This window comes from Sus scrofa, chromosome 8 (genome assembly GCF_000003025.6).
Source record: "Sus scrofa isolate TJ Tabasco breed Duroc chromosome 8, Sscrofa11.1, whole genome shotgun sequence".
NCBI lineage: Eukaryota > Metazoa > Chordata > Mammalia > Artiodactyla > Suidae > Sus > Sus scrofa.
The window spans coordinates 109,136,555-109,149,098 of NC_010450.4; the positions used below are offsets into that span (position 1 = coordinate 109,136,555).

The window sequence follows — 12,544 nt, forward strand, 5'->3', positions numbered from 1 at the left end:
AGTGGCTAGTGGTTACCAACTGGACATAAAGCATTTCTGTCATCACAGAAAGTTCCATGAACAGCCTATGTCTAATCAAAGATGATAAAAAGAAACAGTGCAAAAGCTCCAGCGGTCTCCTTAAAGTGTTATGAGCTGTTTAACTGTGGAAATTTCATTAAGGCCCTTGGAATTCTCACTTGAAAAATATTTATTCGGGTAATTCAGAAGGTTCAAAAGGACTTCCCAGTCTTGTTAATTGGCAAAATCTTTACGGAAGTTAAAAATGGTGACACTTTGTCTAATTTGAGACTTCCTAGGCTGCAAAAGACAATGTTTTTGCAGTGAAATAACATTAAACTACTTGCTTAGGTATTACTTAGACTGTATGCATTTCTAGTATATATTCCATACTTTGAAAAATCTGGCTGAGAGTGATTGGCTCATGATTAGCAAATGTAAATGAGATGTCATATAAATTCAGTTACTGATGGTCTGTGCCCGGCCTTTTTTCTATCTCATGCTTTCAGACCTTCCTAAAGATTCAAATCCCTCGGTAGCCTGGTCCCTGGCAGATAGTCAGCTGATAGAAGGTTCCCCATCCCTCCAAAGCAGCACATGTACATACAGACTCGCTTCGAAATTTCTAATTAATCTTCTGAGTTTAATGTGACCATTTATGGCATCTTGCAAATCTTCTCTGTACATGACTACACTCTAATTTTTAATGGAATTTTTACAGCCAAAGTCAAATAGAAAGTTCCATGTCACTTATGCTGTGAGTCAGTCATCACCTGTTCAGTTTAAGCCAGATCCTTGCATTAGGCCTCTGAAAAGGGGCTTCAGAACAGCCTTGGCAGTAGCTATTTGCCCATTTGCTGAGTAATCATTTTAATCACGGTAATAAAAAAGGGAATTTCATTTGCTTTTCAAAGTTATTTTAAACATGTTGATACTGTGTTTGAAAATATTGGTTGAAATTGAAATAGACCGTTTTCACTATGTAACAGCCCTGCAAATAAAGAGGATAGACCCTATGGGTTGGATCATTTTATATGCATGCTTACATTAAGTTTTGGAATTTACTATAGGATGGATACATTTTAGGATAGGTCACTCACATAATCAAAAAGAAACATTCTCTTCCCAACTACCAGCATAAAGAGCAAAAAGAATTGTAAAAATCTGTTTAATGCTGGTCCTTAAGAAGTTAAAAAGTGAATCCATTCTCACTGGTAACAAATGGCAAAGTTTACTTAAGATGAATTATTGTTTATCTCTTTCTGTTGATTAAGCCCAATAACTTATACCTGTGTTTTGAGACGAAAGAGTGAAATATTCCTAAAAAGTAGTATAAAATGAATATTATTATAGAAGGGAAGAGAGTCATATGATTTAACAAATAATCACCAACACTTCAGTCATCTGTATAGTCAAAAACCACCAATGTGTGGGGTTATTTTTTATGGTTTTGTTTATTGTGCAAAAGCTTATAAGTTTAAAGATCACAATTGATCAAATTTGTGACATTTACATTGTAATAAAGCAGATGATGATTCCTTTTTTTTTAATTCAAGAATTTACTCTGAAATAATATTACGAGGACAGTAAATGATTAAAAATGTCCTCATTGAAATAGTTGTTTAGAATCTGACTAGTACCCATGACAATGCGGTTCAGTCCCTGGCCTTGCTCAGTGGGTCAGGGATCCAGTGTTGCAGGGAGCTGTGGTATAGGTCGCAGATGCGGCTCGGGATCCCGAGTGGCTGTGTCTGTGCTGTAGGCCGGCAGCTGTAGCTCCAATTTGACCCCAAGCCTGGGAACTTCCATATGCCTCGGGTACGGCCCCCAAAAGAAAAAAAGTTAAAAAATAAAATAAATAAAATAGTTGTTTAATCCTTAAGTCAATGAATGTAGTTCTGTTTATATACCTGCCTTTGAATCACACAGTGAACTTGTACAGAATGCATTGCGTGATATGTTCTCTGTTAACTGTGCGTCAGATGACTGCTCATGAGACTTTATAGGTGCACATCAGTGATTTCTCCTAATTTAATTAGCAGTCTATCTGACATCCGTGAGCCTTTAATAAGAATAGCATAAATTGTGCATTTTAACATAGATAAGCAGATGTTTTCCTTCACTGAGGAAATGTGTTTAACAGTCACCAGTGCCCCAGGGGATTTCAAATTTTATTTATTTTTTCGTAAATTCTTAGCCCTTGCCCAGACTATGACCATCCTGAAAGAGGAGTTTGTTTTATGCCATGGGTTTATGTTAAATTCTCCCTCTGGTATGGAGACTTGTGTTAGTTTTCCTATCCATATATATTACACAAGAAGCAACATTTGAGTCAAAATGGTAAATGTCTCCCTCCATTTTTTTTAACCCTTGTTTCACCTGCCACGTCGTCTGTGTTTACCCTCTTGTTTCAACACCTATGTTTAATTGTGACCTCAGATTTTAAACAGTTTAGATGTGTATCAAAATACCCATCAATTTTATATCACTGAAGAGTTTTCCCAGAACACTATGGGAATTACTTATAAATTTTTCTCCCTGAATATGGATATTTTGACTTCAAATGATTTAATTTGTAGAGTCGCAATGAAAAAAAAAAAAAAGCACAGCTCAAATTGTTTTGTCTGAACATGTCACAAATTGTATGTTGGATGTCATTTTTGTTAGAACCAGAATTAGCTTTATTCAGCATTATTTAATTCTAGTGTAAAGCTAAAAAAATGTGGAAAATATGATTTTTGTTTGTTTGTTTGTTTCGTTTGAACTTTCATTTTATTTTGTATTCAATGTGATTATGTGCCTTTAAAATGTTCTCCCTTCCATTCTGCCCTTGTATCTTTACAGTCATTGTATACAGCAGATTCTAGAAAGTGTAAATCATTGTCACCTAAATGGCATAGTTCACAGGGACTTGAAGGTCAGTATATGGAGTCCATATATCCGAATCAAAGGAAGTGTTTTTGTTTTGTTTTTTTTTTCTGGGGAAAGGGCAGAGGGTGGGTATTTAAAATGGTTTCCTTGCCTTTCCCGACTCTTCCGTAAGATGACGAAATGATGAAATGATAATGCATGATGCCTCTTTCAGTTTGCTCATCTACAGGCTAAATATACATCATAGTGAGGGGAAGGACAGTGTCAAGAGCACAACCTGTTGAGTTTCCAAGGAGTAAACCACCAGAGGCAGTAAGGGGGCAGGCTTTCCTGAAATGTCCAGTGTTTGCCTGGAGATAAACTTGGCCTGTGATGTATGTCCGCCTGTAGATTTAAACACCACTTCTGTTCTGAGACCATGGGTTGCTGCAGCAGAACAACTGGTTACGCATTGCTCCATTTGAGGCTGATGAACCCTCAGGCAAGAGATAATAATTGCCAGCTAAATTAAAGCACGCAAAGTTAATGATTTATCAAAAATTCATTACGTATCCTAATTTAACCTTAATGGTGCCTTGACTGCTAATGTGACAGCTCTGGAATGATACTAGAAAAATGGGAGAAAATAGGGAAACTGCTTTTTTGCAGTGGGGTGGAGGTGGAGCACAGAAGCTATAAAAATTATAGTTGTGTTCCAGTTCATTTCCTGTGAGGATTTATAACCAGGAAATGAGCTCCTGGATTAAATGAAATATTTTTAAGATGGATTCTTTGAGAACAAAATGGACCCACATTTTGGCTCACATCTGGCAAGATCCTGATTGTTCTGAGGTAGTAGTCACTCTGCTTGAGCATATCTTTACATTACAGAAGATGTTTAAATTCAACCCCAGTTTTCTGCTAGTTTTGCACTCTTGAACCCAGTCTCTCTGAGGGTATACAGACAGTGAGTGTAAGCTTGGAACTAACACACGCCCCCTGGTGTTTGCATGCAGTCATTGCATTCAGCAGATCCTGGAGGCTGTGCTACACTGCCATCAGATGGGCGTAGTCCATCGGGACCTGAAGGTGAGTAATGCCGTTGGAGAAGAAAAACCACCACACAGTTCCTAATGACTGTTCAGCTGCAATTATGCCTGTAAAGGCAAAAACATGAGCAATAAAGTGTGGACTCATTCCAGCACATTACGAAAACACTCCCTCACCACCTTTCTTATTCCGTCTCAGACCAATATATACATGAGACTTATATAAATCCCATTTCACACAAGAGTAAATAATCTCCTAACATTAACAATAAATAGGTTGTGTTTCCTTCCCCCTAAGAATGGATATGGCATTTAATGTGACTTTGATTAGCACTGATGATCTCTTCTTTCCTAATATGGATATAATATGTTTGTTGATCAGACATGTTATTTCATAGTCATACTATTTACACCTAATATGTTATAAATAGTTATCAGAATTATAAAATAAATAGAGATAAATTTGTTGGATAAATTTTGGCCCAAGCGATTGAATGCTAAAGAACCCCATTTTGGATGCTGAAGCCTCTTTCTCTTAAGATTAGTTCCAGGAATTATGAGGACATTGAGGCCTCCTGGTTTTGGGGTTTTGTTTTGTTTTGTTTTTTACTGATTTAGAATTTCTAAGGGCCAAGATACTGTTGCCTTTTAGAGTAGATGGAAAAAAAGGTTAAACAAATTTTAATATCAAATAGTATATATGTAGCAGACATAGATACACACAAATACTTTGAACACTTGACTCAGCTTCTGATACCATTGAGGGTATCAATTTATATATTTAGAATTTAAATATTTTAGAGAAGACTATTCTTTTATTAATTTTCTGACTCGTTCTCTCAGCATTCAGGTTTTCCTTATGAAATTTCAGAGAACTGGTGAAGGCCTAGAAATTTAAAGTGGAGTTTTTAAATGGGAGAAATAGCACATGTGAGCAGTAAGTAGTTGTGATTCTTCCTTTGAAACCTCAGCCTATCAAGGCTCTAGTACAAAGGTGGCACAGGGTAATTTACAATGTCTTAAACTGTAGTGTATTCAGTGGGAAGACAGACTGGTTTCTCATGGGCAGACTTCTCTAGTTGTAGTAAATTGTAAATCTGTAGTTTCCAATCATTTAGTATGTTCCAGAAGAATATGTCTATAAAGATTCACAACGAGTTACTTGAAGATGTGATTTGTAAGCAAAACATTGCCTTAGGTTTTTAGAATCTTCCTTTGATTTCAGCTTTAGTCTGAGAGCTTTAAATGTCTAAAGGAAAAGTAGGTTAATGGCTTGTTCTTTTGGGGAACCAAGATAGCACTGTGTCCATCTGCTTACACTTACCAAATTTACCCATCAGGATAAGGGAAAAAATAATATGTTCCTTTGAAAATCCATATATTTTGCAATCACTTCAAAAATTTCTTACTAGCCAATGTAAAGATAGTGCCCTGTTTTGTTACTTCTCAGAACTCACAGTGCTTCTCTCTTGTTTAAGTGAAGTTATATAGACATACACATTATTGATGCTATTTATCAGATACCATATTTAATAAAGATTTATCATTTGAAATGTCTTACTCCATTTCTGTAATTATAAGTGTACTGGAAAAGCCAAGGATGAAAAATGTGAATTCTTTTCCACAGCTTTTAAAATGTATTTTGTGAGGTCATGATACTGTACTTCTGTAAGTGTCCAAACTCAGCGGAGCCCTTCGAAGACTGGAGCTTTAATCAGAGACGGCAGTGGGCCTAGGATGTGGGCTGGGACGAAAAATGTATTTTCTGACATAGGAGCTAAAGTCGCTAATTAAAAACTCAAGCAGGTGATTTCCAGAGAGGCTTGTGATCAAAAGAAATAGCCTGCTGCATCCCCCATCAGATTTCTTCCAAGGCAGAAAAGCGTTCTTGCTTTCTGTTCTCAGATTTTAGGAGAGGACAGAGATGAACTTCTGATAGGGCTTGTTATGATTTCTGTAATTGTTGTCAAATTGCTGACTTGGATAAACTTGAGTTGAGTCTAGTTCTCCTGCCTGTTTCAATAAGCCAGGTGGTAACTATACCAAGAGAGGCCCAGCTCTGCATGAGAGGCAGCCTGTGCACACCCTGTGTGTGCTCAGTTGCTGGTGTCATTTGGTGTCTTTTATAGCCACCGTGCATAGTCTGATAAGTACACCACTTATAATAGTATATTTACCAATATTTTAAAACGAAAAATATCAACTGCTGAAATTTATTACTAGGCTTTAAGCAAAATGTTGCCCATACTGTTATTAGGCCATATATTTCTGTTTCCATATCATGATTCATATGTTAATCCATGCACAGTTTAATTTGTCCATTTCAGTGAGATAAAAACACAGGAGGTATTACATTCACCGTCATTATCATAGGCACGTGTGAGCACATGGATCCTGTGCAACTAGTTTGTTTATAAACCCCTCTTGGAACAATAGCCATTTAAGGTATTGTCCCACCATGGGACTTTCTACCTGGTAAATACTTGCAGCACAGTCCTTTCATTTGAGAATGATTGACATTCAAAAAAAAGCACATTTATAATATGAGACAACATTGAATAAAATTGGCTGTGTCAATTAATGTTGAATAAAATAAAGAGGATAAGCAGATCCTCTTTGATACAGTGCTAGCATATAGATATGTCCTTGAATATTTGAATAACTGCCACTCTTGAGGGTTAGTGGACAGTAGAATCCACCAGATGGAAAGTTATCAGGATCTAGAGACAAGGCTAAGGCACAGGCAGTAGGTTGCAGATGTCCCAGAAACAACAGCGGGAGAAAGTTCAGGGTGGTGGGGTGTTGGCATAACCGCAGCCCCTCAGTCAGCACCAGGGGGAATCCGGCAGGTACATGGACCACAGCCTTTGTCTGAGGGGCATCACTGTCAGGCCAGTTGACAAAGATTCAGGCAGTATTAGGGAGAGCTAGCAGTGATGACATAATTATATAGTTGAGGATATGACTCTAGTCTTTGAGAGGGTTTGAATTAAGGCCGAACCTTTAATAATAAAAATGGCAAAGGCTGCCATGTATCAAGCAGTTACTGTATACCCTGCACTGTATTATCATCTCAGTCTTCAGAACAGCTTTGTGGGGAAGATACTATGACGCTCCCCATGTTGCATAAGGGGAGACTTAGCAACCCTGGGTAAAAGTACTTATCCAAGGTCACTCAGCTAATAAGACAGGGTTTGTACCCAAGCAGTTGGTTCCAGGGTCTGCGAGCTTAATCGCTACCACTTCTCAATTCAGTTAGATGAATGAATTGAAAACCCTTTTAGAGACCAAACAATGATGGGAAAAATAATTTTACCAGTAATATTTGGGAAAGTGGGTCTAAATTGAGTGAATCAAGAGATGAAAATAATCCCCACTTATGGATTTTCAGAGCTACGCAAAATTTTTATGAAAATTAAAGTGTATTTAAGATATGATGTGGAGCAGCAGGGCAGCATAATTTGGCAAAAGGTAGATGTAAAAAGTAAAAATACCTTACTTAGGATATCAGTAAGGTGGCATTGACCACAGCCTTTGGAAAATGAGACCTGGAGAAGAACGAAATGGATTTGTCACATTAAATTTAGGTCACATCTCAACACAGTCAGTCTGGAGTGCTTAAAAATAGGTTGTTTATAAAGAGTGGATTACTGTAACTTGGTGTGGTGTATTTGTGAACTGATCACTTAAAATTCAGGTATCAAAAGAGAAGAAACATTGATCAAGCATTTCTCAAGCACCTACTAAGGCCCCATCTTAGCTGTGGGAATATGTTATAGAGCAAAAGAAAAATAGACCCTTTGTATATGGAATATACAGGCCATTGAATTAAATAACACTTGAAAATATGTGGAAAATGTGTTGGTGCTGTTCCTCCCAGAAAAAAGGAAGACCATCAGACAAGCACTGCATCCAGAAATATATTAGCTTGAAAAGCAGTTGCAATAACAAGTGACAACTCTCGATGTCACAAGAAATAAAAGAATATCAAATCAGAAGTGTTCTCCCATTTAAGAGGCTTGAGAATACAATTTCTGTGAATCAGTTGTCAGAAAGAAGTCAAAGAAGACAGTTATATAGCTCAGCTTTTTCAAATAACTATTTCACACAAAGTAGTAACATTTCTTCAGTTCACAGTCTATTAAAAATGGTTACTAAACTACTTGGTGAACTATCTGGATAGGAGGCTTCATATGTACAGCTGAATCTTTTAGCAACAAATCCACGCCCATGAGTTGCCTCCATGGAAAACACTGTCTTTCTAAAAGTCTACCTCCTGAAGAACAGTACTATTTAATGGAAAAATCATTAGATGAGCAGATGGGTGGCTGGATATAGATGTTTTAATGAAGATGGTAATGCTGGAGATTTGATAGGATTTTTAAGACTATTTCATAAAAAATCAAATCAAATGTCTGACCAGGAAAAAAGGAAGTTATTTTCTGGGAATGTCACAAGCATTAAGTCCTTGTCACCATGAGCAGTAGAGATATCAAATAATGAATTCCACACTTTTAATAATGATAAAATCACAATTGTTCCACTTTTCACAGAACCATCTTTTTGCAGTAAGTTTAAAGAACATGTCACTTGTACATAATGCTTATCTAGGCATATCAGAAACAAACTATGTGCCAGATTTCATAACTGATGCTGTCGTTCTAGTGTTTCTTTATTGGCACTTAGTGTTTGTCAGGCTGCGGAAAGACAGTAACTAATGGGTGAGGTGGTGCTATGGTTACATTCTGGTTCAATCTACCTGATCCTGTGTGCTGAGAATGTAGAAATAAATCAAGAAACAGGAATGAGATACAGAATGATTCTTAAGAACTCACTCATATATGCATGAGCATAGATATAGTACTGCCTCATCACAAATTTACAGCACATGCATCAGGTGAAAAACCCCCCTGCTAAGTATATAAATTCAAGCATCCGGGAGGTCCCATCATGGTTCAGCAGTAACAAACCCAACTGGTATCCATGAGGATGCAGGTTCGATCCCTGGCCTCACCCAGTGAGTTAAGGACCCTGCATGGCCCTGAGCTGTGGTGTAGGTCACAGACACAGCTTGGATCTCGCATTGCTGTGGCTGTGGTATAGGCCGGTAGCTACAGCTCCGATTTGACCCCTAGCCTGGGCACTTCCATATGCCCTGATGCAGTCCTAAAAGGATAATAAGTAAGTAAGTAAATAAATGAGTAAATTCCAGCATCCATGCCATGTGAAAATAAAAAAAAAAAAGTCGCTTGTACCGTGTGCACAGGAGAACCTCCAATAAGTGCATGAGGAAGCCTGATACTCAAACTCTTCAATCTATGCAAAATTTCATTTAGTTTATTCCTAGGAGCTTTGTTCACACCTTCTTTGGCAAATGAAAAGTGACTAAAAACACATCAAAGCACTGACTGATTAACTTCATATTGAGATATTGAGACTATCCAATAAAGGAAAGAAATTTAAAAAGAAAATTTCACTTCTTAAAAGCTGATATCCAAGGGAATGTAAGAATCAAATAATGTAGAATAATAAAACTAATAACCTGTTTTATAATATTCATAAAGAGAAAAGCATTAAAAGGAGTTAAACACATGATTTCACTACATATGTAAATTCCATGTCTTAAGTTTTACTGGTTAGATAGGTATCATGTATGTGCACAAATAAATCTGTGATATGAATGTTGAAGCTATTAATATGACTAATGTTAAAGATGATCACCACTTTGCCAGATCAGTTCCTAAGTGAAATCATACTAGTTTAGAAATTCTCATGATGTGTTTTTGAGATTCTTGAGAAGCAAAATTTGTCAGGTCTTTTTCATAACTTTCTCCCTGTTTTATTTGAATATGGGTAGTAAATATTTTTGCCTGCCTTAAATTTTTCTAAAAATATCTACTGATATCTAAAAATATACTACCTTTTGAAAATAAATGATCTGTATACCCACAGAGGAGTTTCCTCAGTATCACATCTTTAAAAGGAAGGGATCAGGCAATCTAGCCTCAAGTCCTTGCTTCATCTTTTTGAACCTGCCTATCTCACTTGGAAGCTGAGGACTTGGAATTATTTTATCTCTCAGTCTCTCTCAGGTCTAAAAGTGATTCCAGCAACTTGCCTTGGTACTTTGAGACACTTGAACAGTTTCAAGAGAATCCCAAATCACAATGAAAGAAGTTGCCATTGTATCCATATGGAAGTACAGAACATAACTTGCCAACAGTTGCTGCTCATTACAGCTGATATGCTATAAATGGTTGTTGACACTAAGACCAGATGTCGTGGAAAATCCTGCATCATTAGGAAGCAATGGGGCGGGGAAAGAACCTGTGTGTGAGAATGTCAATAGAATCTATTTAAAAACCAACCTAAAGAGTGATGCATTATAAGAATTTAGAGATAATCTCAATGTATAAATATTAGCATAATAGATTGCACTTAATTTAGAAATATAGACATTTCTCAAGTTATGAACATTCATTACAAACATTCAGCATTCTGCACATTGAAAGGGCCAGCTGCGTGGGAGTGTAATAGCTGGTCACTAATGCATAGATCGTCCCTTACAGAGGATGAGCTCCTGTGATAAAATACAATGGGATTTTACAATTCTGTATATACTGGTGTGAGCTTAAAAGGTATATTAAAAATGTTCATTTGAGAGATGAAGAACGAGCCACGTAGCTTCAAGAGTCTGAGTCACCCAAATCCACATAGTTCATAACGGTCAGGCCCAGGACATAAATCCAGATCTTCACCCTCTCTCTAGATCCTCCTGTTGCCCATTTCTCTCATAGTGCTGTGCCCCCAGGCTCAACCCAAGCTGTGCCGGAGGCCTGTGTTTCTGATCTCACTTTTCTCATTTGTTTTAGGGAATCAAAGTAGTGGAATAGTAGAGTGTCATGGTGATGCTTTGTAAAGAAGTAGCCATTGATTAGGTGAGAGATTCTACGAGTTCAGCTTTTGTGAAATATAAACCCCCACTTATCTTATTTTCTGTAGACATTCATAATCTGAACTAACCTACTTGCCAACAAACTTTTATAGTATGTGTTTTTAAGTCGGAAGTTATAGAAAGGGTAGTAATTAAAGAAAATCAGAATAAATGTGTGGTGCGCTGGTTTAAATGCTGCTTTAGGAGTTCTTGTGATTAAGCCTCCCATATCCTTTCAGAAAAAAATACATTCCAAAGAACTGTATTTAAATCAAATTTGTGTGGTTTTTTCAATGTTTCTTTGAAGCTGGCCATTAGAAGTAATTTGTGACAAAACATTTTTAGAAAGCAGAGAATCCTTTAGTAAAGTCAACAATCATCCTAAGTTTTCAGTTTGCATTCCCTAATTCTCTAATTTAGGTTTGCCTAAAAGATAGGCTGAAACATGAAGCCATTTCAGTGCTGTTAGTTTTTAAATCTGTGCAGTAACCTTGAAATAGCCATGGCTTTTCCTGTGCATAACTGCAGCTGAACAGTCTTCATGGGTACAAGGTGAACACACCGATCCAGATGGATGTATTATTTCCCGGATGACTCACAAGGCCCTACAGAGAGGTCTTCTAGGTCATCTCTAGGTATGAATATTTGCCCCAGTCACTCAGAGGCCATGCGTGATAAGCTCAGGTGTTACCTTTCTTGTAAATTGGCAGATACTTCACGTTTAAGGGCATAATGCATACAGCACTGCCCAGACACTTTTTGATTTACAATAAAAATAACAGCACGTTAAATTGTAAGTTTATTCACTACTGACCCTGGCATTTGCTCAACAAACTCAAATACCGCTTGAGATTTAAAAGACCTAAGACGATTGTGATTTCTAAAGTGATTGGAGGAGTTCCTTTTGTGGCTCAGCGGTTAGCGATGCTGAATAGGATCCATGAGGATGCGGTTCGATCCCTGGCCTCGATCAGTGGGTTAAGGATCCAGCGTTGCTGTGAGCTGTGGTGTAGGCCGGCAGCTGTAGCTCTGATTCAACCCCTAGCCTGGGAACTTCCATATGCTGCGGGTGCAGCCCTAAAAAAAAATAAATAATAAATAAAAATAAAGCAATTAGAACTCTTGCCCTGAATAAGTCTGTGCATGACAAATTAGGACAGATCTGTATTAGCAGAGCTCTCAGAAGTCTCCATGTTTTGTGAATGTGAAGACAGAGAACTAAACAGTCACTTACAATTTAATGTGTTTTTTTCCGAGTTGTTTATTCCATAAATTAATAGCTAGAAATCACATCTTGATTAAATTAAAAGGTACAGGAATGTAGTGGACCATAAATTTTAGTTGTAAAATAAAATGTCAAATATTAATTACAGAGCATGGCTAGACCCTACTGATAAACAGTGTTCCAAGTAATTTTGAACGTTAGGTTTTACTACAAGTTATTTCAGCATGAAGATCTTTCATATTCTTGAGACCCCATCATCCCCAACATCCAAATTAAAATTATTTTGTATTTAGTGTTAAGGTAAAAACCCTATAAGCCCTAAAAAAAATCACAAAATTTTCCTTACAATTACCAATTGTCATAACAGTGATGAATCTGATGGCAGTGAGCAGCAATAGCCTGAAGAAGTCTGGTACTTGATTAAAACTTACTTGCCTACACTCTAGTTCTTGTAGATTTAACCTAATTTCTTCTGAGTTCTGGTTA

The 12,544-nt window shown here is 37.1% G+C and overlaps 1 protein-coding gene across 1 annotated transcript in view; it reads left to right on the forward strand.

The window, feature by feature from the left end:
- Positions 1-12,544, forward strand: part of CAMK2D (calcium/calmodulin dependent protein kinase II delta) — a 305,299-nt gene that overhangs the window by 220,536 nt on the left and 72,219 nt on the right. The window contains 1 exon segment of the mRNA NM_214381.1: positions 2,845-2,917. Within this exon segment, the coding sequence (NP_999546.1) occupies positions 2,845-2,917 (73 nt within the window).